The sequence below is a fragment of the Oryctolagus cuniculus genome, chromosome 1, assembly GCF_051225735.1.
Source record: "Oryctolagus cuniculus isolate XC-2025 breed Fujian yellow rabbit chromosome 1, ASM5122573v1, whole genome shotgun sequence".
Taxonomy (NCBI): Eukaryota; Metazoa; Chordata; class Mammalia; order Lagomorpha; family Leporidae; genus Oryctolagus; species Oryctolagus cuniculus.
Window position 1 is genome coordinate 122,718,850 of NC_142867.1, and position 20,165 is coordinate 122,739,014.

At 40.5% G+C, this 20,165-nt stretch overlaps 1 protein-coding gene across 7 annotated transcripts in view; it reads right to left on the reverse strand.

The window, feature by feature from the left end:
* ARHGAP32 (Rho GTPase activating protein 32) overlaps positions 1–20,165 on the reverse strand; it is a 318,906-nt gene that overhangs the window by 18,763 nt on the left and 279,978 nt on the right. For all 7 annotated transcript variants that reach the window (XM_070048334.2, XM_070048333.2, XM_089314208.1 and 4 more), the window contains 5 exons: positions 9,519–9,621; positions 8,068–8,212; positions 7,552–7,634; positions 710–817; positions 297–442 (listed from right to left, as the gene is read on the reverse strand). In XM_070048334.2, coding sequence (XP_069904435.1) covers positions 297–442; positions 710–817; positions 7,552–7,634; positions 8,068–8,212; positions 9,519–9,621 — 585 coding nt within the window. The remainder of the gene's footprint in view (positions 1–296; positions 443–709; positions 818–7,551; positions 7,635–8,067; positions 8,213–9,518; positions 9,622–20,165) is intronic.

Consider the following 20,165-nt stretch of genomic DNA (forward strand, 5'->3'; position numbering starts at 1 on the left):
TGGAAGGAATTTTTCTTCTTCTGCTCCATATTATACTTCTATATACATCAATAATAGGTGACAGGGTGTTTTTTTTAATGTGTCATGAACTTTGCCCACAGTGGGTCTAGTACGTAGTACTTACTATAAACACACAAAATTAACTGTCAAATGTTCATTCTGGAAGACAGATATAAACTGGCTGCCTTCTAACAAAAAAAGTATCTTTTTTAATCAAGTTAAGAAATACCTAGTCTTCCATTCCTAAAAGCTCAGCTCTGTGTCCCCGCCAGTGGACCAAGTCCCTCGGGCCTTACCTGCCCCTTCCTGCATGACTGCACTGATTTTGCCACTGAAGAGCACATCCACGTGATTGAGGATGAACTCAACAACCACAGACTGAATCCTCACTTCCATGAAGGCCGCTGTTCCGCTGAAGCAGGCAGATTCTATCTGCTTCGACCTGGGAGGTAAACAACATTCCCATCAGAGGCCAAGACAGCAGTCTTGAAGAACAGTCTGTCTCCATGATCACATCAAAGCCAGGCCAGAGGAAGAGATCGTACTTTTACAATTCCTTAACTAAACCCCAGTCGCCTATTTTAGGGAGATACCAATAAAAAATATTTGTTCTACTTTTAAAATTTTTCCTTAAGGAATACTGATGAACTAAGACTTTTATTTAATATAATCGGTTTTTCTAAAGGTCATTAAGTCAAATATAAATTACCTTAGCAAGTTTGGAGCCCAAACAATTGCTAGGTTTTTGGCATGCATATTTGTGATGGAGCAGTAGTCAGCCAGAAGAGACAAATGTCTCATCAGGAACTCCAGTGTTCTGGAAGATGAAAGAAACATCATGTAGCAACACAGACCATGAGAGCCCACCTATTTATAAGTTTTCAAGAGCAAAATGAAAAATGAGCCTATTCAAATCCTACTAATTGTTTTTTACGGCCTACTGTGAGATGCGAATCCTCCACAAAAGCTAGTTTTATAACCAAATGATATTTTGAAGTTATACTTTCCTACTTGCAGCAGCAGAATAGGAAAGGATTTGAACAGTTCTTCTATTCAAGAAAACAGTAGTATTTTACAAGCCTAAAAACCTTTAAAATAATATTTGAATTAAAAATACATTTTTGGAATAAAGACCCTACCTGAAATCCTGATACTCTAGTTTATCTTGTCCATTCATTATTTGCTTTATTTAAACAATTCCAAATATATTGAGATTAAGCAACAGAGTATTTTTGAAAAAAGAACATCAGCTTAAATATAAATTAAACCAGATGAAAACCACACACACACACACACACACACACATATTACCTATTAGTAACCTTGTCTCAAAGTGTCCCTACCTAACTATAAAGGAATTAAAATTACTAAAGACAACAAATGAGAAGGAAATAAAAGATTCATGATTTCAAACAGTATTGCAAGTTAAATTATGGTCTCTATATGAGCCACAATGATTCAGATGGGCCCAACAGGAACAGGAGAAGATAACAGTTATACTAGGCTTTTTTTTACAGGGGTCTAATTTAATTCTCACGATAACCTTAGGAAGAACAGAATCACCTCCCTCCTGTAAAGGAGGAAGTAACAGCTTACTGAAGGTCACACAGACGAGTAGTGCCAGTGTTGGGATTCAGATCAACATCAGCATGGCTGCGAAGTCCCTGCCCATTCAAGAGCGACTACTCTGTCTGCCCTACAGTGCTTCTCTGTCCCTCCTGGACACAGTTCAATAAGGAAAGGGAGGCAGAGAGACAAGTGCCATTGACCTGGGACCATGTAGAGGTAGAAAGCTTGAGAAATGTGTTTAGAAAACAACATAAAGGGGCCGGTGCTGTGGCATATCAGGTAAAGCCACTGCCTGCGGCACCGGCATCCCATATGGGCACTGGATCGAGCCCCAGCTGCTCCACTTCCAATCCAGCTCCCTGCTATGGCCTAGGAAAGCATAGGAAAATGGCCAAGTCCTTGGGCCCCTGTGCCCACATGAGAGACCCAGAAGAAGCTCCTGGCTTCAGACTGGCCCAGCTCCAGCTACTGAGGACATTTGGGATGGGAGTGGATGGAAGATCTGTCTCTCCTTCCTATCCCTGCCTCTGTGACTCTGCCTTTCAAATAAGTAACTAAATACTTTTTTTGAAGAAAGGAAAAAAAAAAAACATAAAACTTATTATTGGAGTGACAGATAAAGGAAAAGAGAGATCAAAGGTCTTTAGAAAGGTATTTTGTAGGGAATGCAAATTAGGGGCCAGGCACTGTGGTGCAGCAGGTTAAACTGCTGCTTCTGACCCCTGCATTCCATACCCCAGTGTGCCATTTGGAGTCCCACTGTTGCCATCTGGGCAGTGAACCAGTGGATGGAAGTTCTCTGTCACTCTGCCCTTCAAATAAAAAATTAATAAATCTTAAAAGAAGAAATGCAAATGAAAACAATCAAATATAGCTGTTTCATTCACCCATCTAATTATAAATAATTTTAAAAATGTTTCAAGATTTTATTTATTTATTTAAGAGGCAGAGTTACAGACAGTGGGAGAGAGAGATAGAGAGAAAGGTCTTCTGTCCACTGGTTCACTCGTCAATAGTTGCAACAGCCGGAGCTGCACCGATCTGAAGCCAGGAGCCAGGAGCTTCTTCCGGGTCTCCTATGTGGGTGCAGGGGCCCAAGAGCTTGGGCCATCTTCTACTGCTATCCTAGGCCATAACAGAGAGCTGGATGGGAAGATGAACAGCCGAGACTAGAACCAGCACCCACATGGGATGCTGGCACTGCAGGCAGAGGATTAACCAACCTACTGAGCCACAGCACTGGCCCCTAATTTTTAAATTTTTTAAAGATTTATTTATTCATTTGAAAGGCAGAGTTATAGACAGAGAGGGAGAAACAGAGAGAGAGGTGTTTCATCTGCTGGATTATTCCTCATACGACTACAACAGTCGGGGCTAAGCCAGGCCAAAGCCAGGAGCCAGGAGCTTCATCCAGCTCTCCCACGTGGGTGCAGAGGATCAAGCATTTAGGCCATCCCTCCACTGCCTTCCCAGGTGCATTAGCAGAGACCTGGATTGAACGTGGAGCATCCAGGACTCATATGGGAATATTGGTGCTACAAGTGGTGGCCCCACACACATTGCCACAGTGTTGGCTCCATAAATAAATGTTTAAAAAAAAAAAAAAAAAAAACAGAAGAACTGGAGAAAAATCCATAGGTAGAAACTGACAAAGGGAAGGTGAGGAAATAAAAGGGTTGGTTCAAGAGTTAAAACAATGCCAGAAAGAGAATAAAAGATCGGGATTAAATTGTAATGAGCACCATCAACAAAATAATACAAGAAAATCTCCCAGAGCTGAAAAACTTGAGTGTCCACCTAGAAAAGACCCACGAACTGTCCAAAGCAAAGAATTAAAAATAATCTCTATGTAAGATATGTCAAGGTGAGCACTGACCAAGCAGGTTATGTTCTGAATCTGCAAGCCTCTAGAAAGCACAGAAACAAAAGAAGACAGGTCATCCCAAAAAGTGACACACATTAGGACCAGACTTCGCTGTAGCAGTTTTTGGTAGATGCTTTCAAAATTATGAGGCAAAAAATTACTTATACACTAAATTGATATAGCTAACTTTCAATTACACGCAATAGAATAAGTATTTTCAGGTATCAAGATCTTTAAAAATTTACCTCTTAAAGCTTTTCTCAGGATTTAAACTACAAAAACTGGGAGTAAAAACAAGGAAGGTGACAGGAGACACAGAAAAGAAAGGTTCTGTCTCATGAAGGAGGTGAAGGGAGTGGTCAGCCAAAGGGCAGGGTGGGGCTTGACAGGGTCACTGCAGATCTAGAGAACTTTGAGTCTCACTGACGCAGGGGACAAAAGGTGCTGGAATGATGTTTACCACATGTTCTCCCTGATAGGTGACAACTAACTGAGCACCAAAAAGGAAACCTGTTGAAGTGAAATGAACACTATGAGAAACGGTATCTTGATCAGCCCTCACCCTGACTGTTGATGAACAACTTAGTATGTTATCCCTCTTAGTATTTTTTTTTTGTTTGTTCTACTTAATACTTTTGGTTGAATACTGTAATCAATACACAATTATTCTCAAGTGTTGAAACTTAACTGAAAAGTGATCGCTGTTAAATATAAGAGTGGGAATGAGAGGGAAGAGATGTGTAATTCGGGACATGTTCAAGCTGACTTACCTCAAACGGTAGAGTTAGAAACATACCAGGGGATTCCAATTCAATCCCATCAAGGTGGCATGTACCAATGCCATCTCACTAGTCCAAGTGATCAATTTCTGTTCACAATTGATCATAATGATATGACTAAGAACCAAAGGGATCACATAAACAAGACTAGTGTCTGCAAATACTAGCTGATAGAATAAAAAAGGGAGAGAACGATCTGATAGAATAAAAAAGGGAGAGAACGATCCAACATGGAAAGTGAGATACACAGCAGACCCATAGAATGGCAGATGTCCTAAACAGCACTCTGGCCTCAGAATTAGCCCTTAAGGCATGTGGATCCAGCTGAAAAGCCCATGAGAGTATTTCAGGCATGGAAAGCCAAGACATTCGGGGGGTGGGGGACCTAAATGAAAGATCTCCACGAGTGAGATCCCAGTGGAAAGAACAGGTCATCAAAGAAGGAGGTACCTTTCTCTGAAGGGAGGAGAGAACTTCCACTTTGACCATGGCCTTGTCTAAATATGATCAGAGTCGGTGAACTCAGGGGGCTTCCATAGCCTTGGAAACTCATGACAAGAGCCTAGGGTGATTACTGAGGCCATAAACAAGAGTGTCAATTTGTTAAGTCAACAACAGGAGTCACTGTGCACTTACTCCTCATGTAGGATCTCTGTCCTTAGTGTGCTGTACATTGAGATTTAATGCTATAACTAGTACTCAAACAGTATTTTTCACTTTATGTTTCTGTGTGGGAGCAAACTGTTGAAATCTTTACTTAATGTATGCTAAACTGATCTTCTGTATATAAAGAGAATCGAAAATGAATCTTGATGTGAATGGAACGGGAGAGAGAGTGGGAAGGGGGAGGGTTGCGGGTGGGAGGGACGTTATTGGGGGGAAGCCATTGTAATCCATAAGCTGTACTTGGAAATTTATATTCATTAAATAAAAGTTAAAAAAAAAGGAAGAAGAAAAATAAGAGGTGAAAAGCTGCTTGCCATGGCTGCACACACCGACAGAACGTCAGTAGTTCTGCCAGCGTCTGGTGGGTAAGCTAGCGACGAACAGACACCCAGCAAGCCACAAAGCTCTCCAGCAGACACAACAAGTTGTACCAGAAAGGAAATACAATCCTAGTACATTATTAGCAGGGGCTGTGAATTTAAGCCCAAATGGCGATAACTAGACTAGATAAATAACTAGACTCTGAAGATGATACCGGGGAGAAGAGGCTATCAGAGAGTTAAATCTTGATTTACCATAAAAGGAAAGCAAAAATAGTATAAAAAAGTAAAAACTGAAGAGCTGCAAACATAAACATGCTATTTAAAAACAGGGCATCAACTCCAGAACTAAGAATTGGCAGAGAAGTTGGGTATGAAGAAGTGTGGAGCTTTGCATGCGGCTTGACTTCCAAAACCCTGTACGTTCGTCATATTGCTAGTTTCCTCTCAGTGTGCAGGAAATAGGTATTTATATCATCCTTCATACACAATTTTCAAGTCAAGGGGCCAGCACTATAGCATAGCGGTTAAAGCCACCACCTGCAATGCCAGCAACCCATATGGGTGTTGGTTCGAGTCCCAGCTGCTCTACTTCCGACCCAGCTCCCTGCTAATGGTCTAGGAAAGCAGTGGAGGATGGCCCAAGTATCTGGGCCTGTCACCCATATGGGAGACCTGGCTGAAGCTCCTGGCTCTGGGCTTCAGGCTGGCCCCAGCCCTGACCATTGTAGCCATTTGGGGAGTGAACCAGCAGATGGAAGACCTTTCTCTTTCTTCTCTCTCTCTCTCTCAAATAAATAAATAAACCTTTAAAAAATATTTTTTTCCAAGTCAAGAGGCATTGGCTTAACTTGAATCATCTGTGTTGCTATGCTTTATTTATTTTTTTAAAAGTAAAGGCCAGGCTCACTCACAGATTTTATCACTTAAAAACATCCTAAGAAGGCATTACTTGTATCCTGCTGACAGATAGGAAGACTGATGCGTTGATAAGTCACACAGTTTGTTTGGCAATTCAAACTCAGGTCCATCAATCAAATTTAATGTTCTTTATATTGAACTCAGTTGTTCTGATCAGTTAGTAATCTTGGCCCTTAAAGGTATTGTTCCAATAACTGTCTTTGATCAGATTTGCCTCCTGAGCCTTCCTTTTCAGGCCTAAATATCTCAATTTCTTTGTGTTTACATCACAAAAACTCTTAATTTCCTTTGAGTTTTTCTTTTTCATTCTCTCATGAGTCCTTCGATTACATCACACTCCTCTTAAGACAGGCTCCATTAGTAAGTAGTACAATGTGATTATGCTGTTACCCTCAAACTATCATGCATTTATATCAACAAAGCTGACTGAATAGTATGCTAATTTTTAGTACTGGTTAAAAAATGTTAGTGTTGGCACTGGCATTGTGGTGTAAGGGGTAAAGCCACTGCCTGTGATACTGGTATCCCATATGGGTGCCGGTTCTAGTCCCAGCTGCTCCACTTCCAATCCAGCTCCCTGCTCATGACCTGTGAAAAGCAGCGGAAGATGGTCCAAGATGTGGGAGAATTGCATGAAGCTCCTGGATCCTGGCTTTGCCTGGCTCAGCCCTGGCCATTGCAGCCAACTGGGAAGTGAATCAGCAGTTGGAGGACCTCTCCCACTTTCTCTCCCTCTCTCTCTCTATAACTCTGCCTTTCAATTAAATAAATGAATCTTCTAAAATAATTACTGTTGATTTAGTGCTGAGATTTAAAATATATATAATCAAAGTCATCTTGAAAAACAATACCAAATTACTTTTTATTACCAAAATATTTTGCTAAATTTAGCTTTTTTTGCCAATAACTGAATTTTTAAAATGTATATTTTGCTTCTTTATACTTCAAAGTTTCTACTGTTTTCTTTCTCTCACTAGCAAAATAGCTTCAGTTTTATTCTGGTCTTCTCAGACACAAACAAAAATATTTCTGAGAGTCCAAAGATAAAAATTAAACTGGGTTTTAAAAAGTAAATAAGTAAAAATTTCTGAAAAGTAGTAACAACTATAAAACTAATACAAAATCTAAAATAGAAATTCCAGACTTAGCATTCATTCGTTCCTTTTTTCCTGTATTCAGTCATTTACACAACATTTCCTAAGTACCTACTGGATGCTAAGCACAATGTCAGGCCCTGGAGATACAAAGCAAACAAACAGATATGAATGGACCTATTTATGAATACAACTCATTCCAGAAAAATGGAGCTTTAATGAGTCAGAACCACAAACTCAAAGGAAAAACCACTTTTACATATGAGCTGACTTTGACCTCTAACTTTTTTACCTTTTTACTTTTACCTTTTTACCTCTAACTCCAACACACAGTTTACCTGTAGTGTGGCGGGGGGAGCTGCTGGATGACATCATGAATTTTTATCAGCCTTTCTTCATCTGTTGCTGCAGAAACGGCATCCTGTAACAGTCACAATGCAAGATAAACTAGTAGGTTTTGTGGGTAAAAACAAAAGTTCTTCACTTTCAATTCAGTTTTCACTCAGCTTAACTCTTTACTCTCTGATGATAAATAGCAAGGAAGCACAACACAGGATCAGGGAAATAAATCACCTTTATGTGATGGAAACAACAACATCTTTTCAAATACAGTTTTTTAAAAAGCTTGTAGGTAAGATAAGGGTGATAAGATTAATGGCTCAAAGTCAGAAACTAAAAGGATGACAATGTGAAAACAGCAAAAACTAGTCTAGTTAACCATAATGTTTTTTTTCACGGAGTCATTTTAGTCACAGAACTACTTCTTACATATAACCAAAATAATTTTTACATGTTTTGAACAAAATTGCAGCAAAACTTCACAAAGAACCTGGTTCAGAATGACTTGTACTCACAGAAAATTTCTCATACAGCTGGTAGGTGAGCAGAGGGTTTGGGAGCTCTCGGAAGTACAGCTTGCAGAGAGAGCCCACAGAGTGGATGTCTTGGACATATGGCTCTTTTGTCAGGTCGGGGACATGCTCAGAGTCAAATTCATGACTAACACAGACAGAAGAAGACAAAAATAACATGATTTTTACTGAAAGAAACTAAGTACATGACTTAAAAACAGAAAGTCCCAAAGTGTTCACCTCTACCTCAGTAAGTTGCTGTTTTTTTCCCCAAGTTATTATATTTCATACACATTATATCTGTGCTTTAGCAGTCACTGGATGTTTTTTCATAAGACAGGTATCTTTCTATACAGAAATTAAGGGCATGACTTTAATATTAAATGGAAAATAACTCATAAAACCCATATGAATAAGCAGCTCTTATAACACACTGATTTAAATCAGGATTCCTAATTTCCAATAGTTTGCATATCTAATATTTTGGCAATTCCAGAAACTATGGTTGAGTGGCAACTGGGTCCATATGGATGTATAGAAATTCTACAGACACAAGCTGTATAGCACAGGTATGCTTTACTAAAGCAGGATAAGGAAGTCAGAAGCGATAAGAAGCAATTCCCAGCTAACATCAAATTTTAATAGTACTAGAGTAAAAGGACAGTTGTGCTTGAACTACAAAGGCAGATGAAGTGAAATTCTCTCTCAAGGAGGCTAGTTAATAGTAGCCCACGTGTATGAGAGCCCTTAACCCTCTACACAGATAACTAACATGTGTCTGAACATAAGGCTTCCTGCGTCTGAAACTAGATAGAAACTGTCTTTAGGACAAGAACCAATTTAAGTGTTTCCAAACACGTATTCTTGAGAACAGAGATGAACTCTCAGGTCAATGAAATTATTAAAATTCCTAGAGAATGGCAGTCACCATGCACCATCATGGGAAAAAAAAAGAAAGTATAACAGCGTATTAGGAATGGACTAGAATCCAAGAGGATGACTAAGGAAAGATTTCTATTGCTAGTGGCTCAGAGAAGATCCTGGGGAGGATACAGAATAGGTAGCCATGCACACTTGAGAGACACTGAAGACTTCGAGTTAAAGGAGATTAGAAAAGCTTTGGCTCCTAACAATTTCAATAAAAACTAAAGGAAAATTCATTATAATGTAAATTTCACCTCTCATGGTTGTCATGGGTTCAGATTCAACTTGCTAAAATCTTCATACATCGTGAAAAACAAAAAACAGGTTCTGCAGAGGTTACAGTCTGGTTCTGATACTATAGATGAAGTCATGCCACTTAGAAAAACATGCACAGAGAATAATATGGCTAGTACTTCCTATTTCATCTAAACTATTTTACTGCAAATTATAGTTATCAGAATAAATGACTAAATTCTGAAATAACTTCATTTTAGTAAGTGAAACAGGAATGCAAATGAAAACGTCTGTACCGTAGTCTCTGGATATTGGAGGCAACGCCAGAGAGACGATATATTCCATCCACGATGCCATATCTCTCAATGAATGCTGTGCAGCTTTGAAGAACCTGGGGCACTGGAAGAAGTTTCAAAGACAAATTAAATTGGTAGTGTCTGGTGGAACCAAAGTTACTAAAAAATGGGAATGTCCTAGTTTTGCAAGTTAAAGGCAAAGGGGGGAGGGGAGCAGGTGTTTGGCTTGATGGTTAAGGTGCTGTTTAGGTACCCACATTCCATAGTGGGACCCGGGTTGGACTGTCAGCTCTAGTTCCCAATTCCAGCTTCCTGCTAATGCAGACCCTGGAAGGTAGCAGGTCAGATGGCTCCAGCACCCACATGGGAGACCCAGATTGAGTTCCTGGTTCAGCCTGGCCCATCCCTAACACTGCAGGCATCTGGGGGAATGGACCAGTGGATGAGAGCTGTCTGTCTCTTTCTGTGTCTCTCAAATTAAAAATTTTAAAAAGGTAAAGGGGAGAGGGATTAATTCACTACAAAAATTAGTGAGGGAAGAAATGTGCACTTAGCATAACGGTTGAGACATCTGCCTCCCATATCAGAGTATGAGTTTGACTTCCGGCTCCATCTGAACTCTAGCTTTTGTGGGGAGCAACTCGGACTAGACTGTTACTCGAATTAAGACTTATTCTATGCATCTGCTTTCCCACAATATGGCGCTGAGAAGGGAGTAACAGCTTCTACACAGCTGCCTCCAGTTCAACCAACAAGCTGCAGGACCTGCTCCTGATTGGAGGAGAGCAGCGTACTTGGCGTGTGGGTAGCAGAGTTGGGATTGGTGGAAGAGGACTATAAAGGAGGAGAGAGACAACATGCACCGGGAACATCTATCTGAAGGAACACCTGTGCAGCCCCCGAGAGAGCCGGCCGGCGGTGTGCCGCTCCCCTGCGGAAGTGGGGAAAGTGGCAGGGGGAACCGCCCTTCCACGGAGGTGGAAGGACGGCAGCCAACCAGGGAAGAACCAGCAGCAAACCCGGGGAGGGCCGAGCAGACAAAAGAACAGCGCAGGGTCCTGTGTCGTTCCTCCGCAAAGAGGGGGAGCGACAGCTTTTAGGCAATGCAGACCCTGGGAAGCAGCAGAAGTCTCAAGTAATTGGGTCCCTGACACCCATGTTGAGTTACCAGTTCCTGGTTTTGGTCCTGGGCCAACCCCAGCCACTGCAGGTATTTGGGGAGTGAAAGGGCAGATAAGAGTTCTGTCTCTCTCTTTCTCTCAAATAATTAAATAAAAAGAATTTTTTTCTTTAAATGGGAGAGGTATATTTACTTAAATTCACATTTAAAGACGGCAATTGGTCCCTGAACAATCAAGCCTGGCTCTGCATCCTGACTTTCAGGTGAGAGTTCAGGCATCACTAGGACAGACCTCCAGGATCTTCTGCAATAGACTCACCCAGACCAGGTGACAACAGTAGGCACTAACTGCTTGCTCCCACATCACACCAGATTAAAAACTACACAGCTGGGGCCTGTGCAGTGGCATAGCAGGTAAAGCTGCCACCTGGGGTGCCAGCATCCCGTGTGGGTGCTTTTTTGTGTCCCAGTTGCTCCACTTCTGATCCAGCTCTCTGCTATTGTGCCTGGGGAGGTAGTGGAGGACAGCCCAAATCCTTGTGCCCCTGCACCCATGTGGGAGACCCGGATGAAGCTCCTGGCTCCTGGCTTCGTCCCGGTTCAGCCCTGGCCATCGTGGCCAGTGGGAAGTTAACCAGTAGATGGAAGACCTCTCTTTCTCTCTGTCTTTCCCTCTCTCTCTGTAACTCTGCCTTTCAAGTAAATCTTTAAAAAAATAGTCAGCTGTTCAGCTGAACTTCACAAATAGCAGAGGGATAAAGTTAAATGTTTATCCCCATAACATAACTGCTCATAATGCTGTAATTTTCCCTTCTAAAAAAGTTTCTTTTCTTTTCATATGCCAACTCTAATTTTATTCAGTGAGCTAAACATCAACACCATGCAAAGTTCTAAGTAATTTCAAATACATGGAACCTTTTCATTTCCTGCCCACTTTGCATTAAATTTACTGGGTTCTGACTCAGTATTATCAGCTCCCACGGATACTCCAAGAATAAGCAGAAAGGAAAGAAGTGTAGCCGGTTAGCTTCATGAATACACACAAAGGGACAGATATTCTGGGGTTTACAGCCTACAGCGGAACTTTCATACAAGCATTCAAGAATTTAGAACATCTGAGATTTAAATATTGTTTATGCTGCAGCACGGACTGTTGAGTCCACAAGACTTTAGTAGCTGGTCATATGATAGCTTTAGTTATAAGCCCTGAAAATAAATGTTTGGAAGAACATGATTTGGTTTATAAAGAGGTATTATACTAGAGATGAAACATTCACAGGGACACATGAAAGAAATAAATATTTTAATAAGAATTTTAGATTATGTATTTCACTTACAGTGTACTACTGTAGCATTTTTTATTCTCTAACAGACTTTTCCTTGGTTTTTCTGCCATTGCTCTAAACTTCCTGCAGTCCATCTCTTAAATCAGATCCTGTAACTCACATTTAAAACATAGTCTCCTTATTTTTTATTAAAAAAAAAATCAGAAATTGATAGTATTGAGCACATTGAGCACTTAACTTAATATATGCCAGGTCTGGTGCTTACTTCCAACTGACTTTGTAATTCTCAGAGAAATCCTAAGCAGAATGTACTATCATTAAGCAGTGACAGAAATAAGATTGTAACACAAACAGGCTAAGCACACAGCCAATACTTCTAACTACTCACCAGAACTGCCTGGCATATAAGGCCCTTCACAATTTACCCTGAGTTATTATCATATTTCCATATTTCACAGTTCTAGGCACTGAAGACTCACCTTTTGCCATACAGAACAGTCTTCTATGACTCCCTCACAAAAAGATTTCCTCTCCCCAGACTCTCCATCATCCCCACCCTTTTCACATAGAAAATTCTTGGCTATTGTTAAAAAGGAGCTCAACCACCCTCTTACGGAAGTCTTCACTGCATACCCACACGTGGAAGTAGCTGCAGTACTATGGTTCACAGAACTGCATCATTCTGAATAATCATTGACTTGTTTACATAACCATTACCTCTTCCTTGACTGAGTATTCTAGGGAAAAATCATGCTCTGTTCATCTTTGTATTTTCAAAACTCAGGAGTACTGTCCTGGAACAATGTATAATATTAGTTAAGTGAATACTTTACAGGCGTGCTGAAAGCTTGAAAAAGTTTATATAAAATATCTATTAAGAGCTTGGGTCCTATTTATTATTATTATTATTATTTGAAGAGGAGAGGGAATGAGAGAGTGATTGATTAATTTCCCATTTGTCAATTTGCTCCCCAAACTCACACAAGAGGAGAAGTTGGGCTGGGCCAAAGCCAGGACCTAGGAACTCAATCCAGGTCTTCCATGTGCGTCACAAGGACCCAACTCAATCACCACTTCCTCACAGGGAGCTAGAACTGAAAGTGGAGCAAGGACTTACACCTAGGCACTCATGCTGTGTTCCAAGCAGCACTTATCTGCTACACCAAACACCTTCTCTTGGGCCCTATTTCTGATAGAAGGGCACTTCAAAAGTTCATGGAAGATTCTGATGAAAAAAAAAATTCATACACAGTTTTTCATAGGATCCATTTTCTCATGAACTATTTGAAGTACCTAGTATTGCTCCATCAATGACAAACTCCATGCCTTAGGTTTCTCTTCTATAAACTACAAGTAGAACAATAAAATCTTGGTCTAAGAAAATTTCTGTCATCCACTTCAAAGGAAGCTGATTTAGAGATCACCGGGAAAATAACAATTACTTAAAGAAAAAAGGAAAACAGGACTTTGGTTCTTTTTCTTAAGACATTTTTCATTATGTATGCTTAAAATCAGCATGGTAACACCCAAGTACACAAATGCCTGCCTTCAGAGTCCACAGCTTTATTTTTATACAATCAGACTCTTTATTAAAAAACTCGCATTGGCTGGCACTGCGGCTCACTAGGCTAATCCTCTGCCTGCGGCGCCAGCACCCCGGGTTCTAGTCTCGGTCGGGGCGCCGGATTCTGTCCCAGTTGCTCCTCTTCCAGTCCAGCTCTCTGCTGTGGCCCGGGAGTGCAGTGGAGGATGGCCCAAGTCCTTGGGCCCTGCACCCACATGGGAGACCAGGAGGAAGCACCTGGCTCCTGGCTTCAGATTGGCGTAGGTCCGGTCCGGCCATAGCGGCCACTTGGGGGGTGAACCAACAGAAGGAAGACCTGTCTCTCTGTCTTTCTCTCTCTGTGTCTAACTCTGCCTGTCCAAAAAAAAAAAAAAAAAAAAAAACTCACATAAAAATAAACTGCCATTATACAAAGGTATAGATAAATTTAGCTGGACTCCTAATATTCCTGTTATATAAATTCTTATCTGCTAGAGAAACATCAAAAACACAGAGAATTAGAGGCTTTTCTCTGAAAAAAGACCACACCTCTATAGACATTGAAAACACCTGAATGGTTCCTTTACATTTTATGTTTCCTGAGCAAGAAGACTGAATTCTACAAAACAATCATAGGGAGAGGCTTAATGGATAATATTTTAAGTATTATTTATAATCTTAAGACAAATGAGACATTTAATAAAAATAGGTTGTAAACCTAGAAGAAATGGCTAGATTCCTGGACACATACAACCTACTTAAGTTGAGCCATGAAGACACAGGAAACCTAAACAGACCCACTACCAAGATGGAAACTGAATCAGTAATAAAGATCCTCCCAACAAAGAAAAGCATCTCAAAAGACGCAGAGGATGCATTTGATAAAATACAACAGCCTTCCATGATGAAAAGTCTAAGCAAATTGGGTACAGAAAGCACATTCCTCAACACAGTCAAGGCAATTTGTGACAAACCCACGGCCAGCATCCTATTGAATGGGGCAAAACTGGAAGCATTCCTGTTAAGATCTGGAATCAGACAGGGATGTCCACTCTCACCATTGCTATTCAATATCGTGGAAATTTTAGCCAGATCCATTAGACAAGAAAAAGAAATCGAAAACATTCAAATTGGGAAGGAGAAAGTCAAGCTACCCCTATTTGCAGAGACATGATTCTATATAGAGAGGATCCAACAGAATCCACCAAGAGACTCTTGGAACTCATAGAAGAGTTTGGTAAAGTAGGAGGATATAAAATCAATAGCCTTTGTATACACAGACAATGCTGTGGCTGAAAAAGAACTTCTAAGATTGATTCCATTCATAATAGCTACAAGAAAAAAAGTACTTTGGAATACATTTAACCAGGGATGTCAAAGATCTCTATGATGAGAATTATAAAACATTAAAGAAAGAAATAGAAGAAGATACAAAAAAAAAAAAAAAAAAAAAAGGAAAAATCTTCCATGTCCATGGATTGGGACAACCAAAATCATCAAAATGTCCATTCTTCCAAAAGCAATTTACAGGTTTAATGTGATATTAATGAAAATACCAAAGACATTCTTCTCAGATCTAGAAAAAATGATGTTGAAATTCATAAGGAAACAGGAGACCTCAAATAGCTAAAGGAATCTTATACAACAAAAACAAAGCCGGAGGCATCACAATACCAGGTTTCAAAACATATTACAAGGCAGTTATAATTAAAACAGCTTGGAACTGGTACAAAAACAGATGGACAGATCAATGGAACAGAATAGAAATGCCAGAAATCAATCCAACCATTTACAACCAACTTATATTTGACCAAGGAGATAAAACCAATCCCTGGAGCAAGGACAGTCTGGATTTCCACATGCAGGAGTATATGGAACCCTATTTTTTTTTTTTATTTGACAGGTAGTTATAGAGAGTGAGAGAGAGAGACAGAGAGAAGGGTCTTCCTTCCATTGGTTCGCTCCCCAAATAGCCACTTTGGCTGGCACTGTGCTGATCCGATGGCAGGAGCCAGGTGTTTCTCCTGGTCTCCCACGCGGGTGCAGGGGCCCAAGCACCTGGGCCATTCTCCACTGCCCTCCCAGGCCACAGCAGAGAGCTGGACTGGAAGAGGAGCAACCAGGACTAGAACCTGGCACCCATATGGGATGCTGGCACTGCAGGTGGAGGATTAACCAAGTGAGCCATGGCGCCGGCCCCGACCCCTATCTTACACCTTACACAAAAATCCATTCAAAATGGTTTAAAGACCTAAATCTATGACTTGATACCATCAAATTACTAGAGAACACTGGGGAAACCCTGCAAGACATTGGCATAGGCAAAGAGTTCTTGGAAAAGACCCCAAAGGCACAAGCAATCAAAGCCAAAATCAACAAATAGGATTACATCAAATTGAGAAGCTTCAGTACTGCAAAAGAAACACTCAGGAAAAGTGAAGAGGCAACCTACAGAATGGGAGAAATAATTTGCAAACAATGTAATTGATAAAGGATTAATAACCAGAATATATAAAGAGATGAAGAACGCCACAACAACAAAACAAACAACCTAGTGAAGAAATGGGCAAAGGACTTAAACAGACATTTTTCAAAAGAAGAAATCCAAATGGCCAAAAGACACATGAAAAAAATGCTCAGGATCAATAGCCATCAGGGAAATGCAAATCAAAGCCACAATGAGGTTTCCCCTCACCCCACTTAGAATGGCTCGCATACAGAAATCCACACACAACAAATGCTGGTGAGGATGTGGGGGAAAAGGTATCCTAATGCACTGTTGGTAGAAATGTAAACTGGTAAAACCACTATGGGAATCAGTTTGGAGATATCTCAGAAATCTGAATATAGACCTACTATATGACCCAGCCATCCCACTCCTGGGAATTTACCCAAGGGAAAGAAATCAGAAAATATAATAGTTATCTGCACACCCATGTTTACTGCAGCTCAATTCACAATAGCTAAGACATGAAATTCACCTAAATGCCTGTCAACTGAAGACTGGATAAAGAAATTATGGAATATGTGCTCTATGGAATACTGCACAGCAGAAAAAAATGAAATTAAGGCATTTGCAACACAAAGGAATGAATCTGAAAAACATTATACTTAGTGAAGTAAGTCAGTCCCAAGGGGACAAATACCATATATTCTCCCTGATCTGTGATAACTAATAGAGCACCTAAAATGAAATCTGTAGAAGTGAAATTGACACTAAGAAACAACACTTGAACAGCCCTTGTCTTGACTGTTGAGGAACAGTTTTTTTCCCCCCTTAATAGAGAATGGGACTGGGAATGGGAGAGGGGAGGAGGAGGTGGGGTGGGGGTGTGGGTGGGAAGGCAGGTATGATGGGAAGAATCACTATATTCCCTGTGATATGGCCTTGACTAAACAACTTCAGAGTTGGTGAACTCAAGGGGCTTCATAGCCTAGACAGCTCATGGCAAGAGCCTCGGGTGATTGCTGACGCCATAAATAAGAGTGCAATAGTTAAATCAACAACGGGAGTCAGTGGGCACATGCTCCCCATGTAGGATCTCTGTCCTTAATGTGCATTACTATGAAACTTAAAAACAACACTACTAGTCGAACAATACCCTATACCTTGTGCAGTTGTGTGAGGGCAGCCAGTTGAAATCCTTGCTTAGTACATACTAAGTTGATCTTCTGTATATGAAGGTAATTGAAAATGAAACTCGATGAAGGGCGGGATGGGAGAGGGGAGGGCCGCAGGAGGGAGGGAGGTTGTGGGGGGAAGCCACAACAATACAAAAGTTACACTTTGTAAATTCACATTTATTAAATAATAAAAAGAAAAAAAAAGAATCACTATATTCCACAAGTTTTACTTATAAAATTTTCACTAAATAGAAGGTTTCTTTGGGAAAAAAATTGGTAGCAAAATGAAAGAGAAAGGCAGAAACTTTAATTTTGAAGAAAAGAGAAAAAAAAAAAGCATTGTGTCAGAATATGAAAAGAGTTTCCTTTCGATCTAGTTCCTTATTTCACTAACATGTAGAAAAGTAATGAGAATCCAAAATAGTAAGTCTCGGAAAAAAAATCTGAGTTTAAAAAAAAGGATACCTTCAGGTGGGTACTATGGCACAGTAGGTTAAGTTGCCTCTTATGATGCCCACATTCCATACAGCAGCACCTGATTTGAGTCACAGCTACTCTACCTTCCTAATCCAGCTTCCTGCTACTAGGTTTGGGAAACAGCACATAATGGCCCAAGTGCTTAGGTCCCTGCTACCCATGTGGGAGACCCAAATAGAGTTCCTGGCTTCTGACCCAAGTAGTTGTGGGCATTTGGGGAGTGAAGCAGCTGGTGGAAGGTCACTCTCTGTCACACCACCTTGCAAATAAATAAACCTCTAAATATATGCACAGACACACACATATGTATTAAAATATTTTTAAAAGGCATCTTATTAGCCAACATTCCCCAACCACCTAACTACCCAGGCAAATGCATTGGAAATAATGATTGTCAAAATATAACTGAAATGTTTTCTTCTAAAGATTATATATCATATGATTTTCTTTTATATTCACAGTTTCCAAGTAATATACTTCAAATCCACTTTGGTTTAACATTCTTAGTTTTAAAAATATCATCATATGATAACAGAATAAAAAATAAAAATTTGCATTAAAAGCTGATGATCCTTGGGCCAGCACTGTAGTCCAGTGGGTTAAACCGCTATCTGCCCTGCCAGCATCTCATATGGGCACCTGTTTGAGTTTTGGCTACTCCACTTCCAATGCAGCTCCCCACCAATGAGCCCAGGGAAAGCAGAGAAGGATGACCCAAGTGCTTGGGTCCCTGCCAACCACGCAGGAGATACAGATGAAACTCCTGGCTCCTGGTTTTAGCTTGGCCCAACCCTGGCTGTCATGGCAAATTGGGGAGTCAACCAGAAGATGGAGATCTTTGTCTATTTATTTATTTATTTATTTTGGCAGGCAGAGTGGACAGTGAGAGAGAGAGACAGAGAGAAAGGTCTTCCTTTGCTGTTGGTTCACCCTCCAATGGCCGCCATGGCCGGCGCGCTGTGGCCGGCGCACCGCACTGTGGCCGGCGCACCGCGCTGATCTGAAGCCAGGAGCCAGGTACTTATCCTGGTCTCCCATGGGGTGCAGGGCCCAAGCACTTGGGCCATCCTCCACTGCACTCCCTGGCCACAGCAGAGAGCTGGCCTGGAAGAGGGGCAACCGGGACAGAATCCGGCGCCCCGACCGGGACTAGAACCCGGTGTGCCGGCGCCGCAAGGCGGAGGATTAGCCTAGTGAGCCGTGGTGCCGGCGATTTTGTCTCTTTAACTCTTTCAAATAAATAAATAAATCTTTCAAAAATAATAAAAAAATATTTTTAAAACCCTGATGATCCTTAAGATTAGCATCAAGGCTAAAATAAGTAAGAAGATTATAATTAAGCATGAAAGAATAGATAGCTTGACTTTTCTTGACAGGTTTTGTTTCACTTGTTCTTGTCAATTATTCTTCCACTCACCCATTCACTCATCAATCACATACCTATCAAGTCCTTTCTATTGGGCAGGCATCATGCAAGCATAACAGTGACAGATGAAAAGGCTGAGTTCCATTATAGAGAACTGGCTTCCAGTCTAGGTGTACAGATCTTTCATTAGGGAAGTGTGATTACCTGAAATCAGTGTCAGTGGTTATTTGGGCCTTGTTTCCTTGTGTTGAGCTCTGATCACAAAGTCCATGTACACACATAGGCCTCCTGATGAATGGGCCAAACATCTCAAACTCAGAGGCATGTTCAGGCAACAGAGCTTTGTCTTTTTTATATTACATAGTCAATATAATTTTATCTATTTCTACAAAATTTTCCCCTCTTCTTCTTTAGCAATCTCACTTCAGCTTCTCAAGGAAATCTGATTTTACGTAAGTGCAGCACATAGGGTAACTCTTATAAAAAAGTACCAATACTACAAGAAAATTCTCTCCTATTCAAAGTGATTTTTATCACAATTATGGAAAATGCAAACAGTGTAGCAAAACTGGCTATTTTCATGAGATATTATATATTATCATCTATCATCTGCTATCATTAAAAGGAATGGAAACATACCTGAAATTTCTGCATATAACTAAAACTTAATGAATTGATGTTTGAAAGCTAACTGAGCATTGTAGAACAAAATGGAAAACGGTCACTCACATTAGTGATCACATCTAAGCAAAGTTGAAAAATGGTAAGAGATACAAAAAGAAAAACTAATATAAGAAATGTTAACTCTAAAATTAAGAACGTCTATGTCAGCCATGTTTGTTTATGTACAAAAAAGTACTATGTGGGCACATTTTAAAAGAATTACTTCTACAGATAATTGTGATGTAATCTTTAATGAATGATTAAACACCATGGTTTGCTCATAGCTGAAAACGCTATAAGATTATCTCAAGTGAACCCTGACACTAGGAACCAAAAATAAAAGCATGAAAAGAAAACTGCCTCGTCAGGCTGCTACATGATTTCTTACAACATTCTGCATGAAAGAAATAGGTCAGTGGAGACACTTGCTCCAGCAGGGAGGTGCTCAAGTCTAGAAGTACAACAGGATAATCTCTGTAAAGTTGATTATTCACTATGATTAACAGCATGAGTCACTCAGCAAAGCACTATTCTGATATGTGCTTCCTTCTCAGAAAACTCTAGTAAA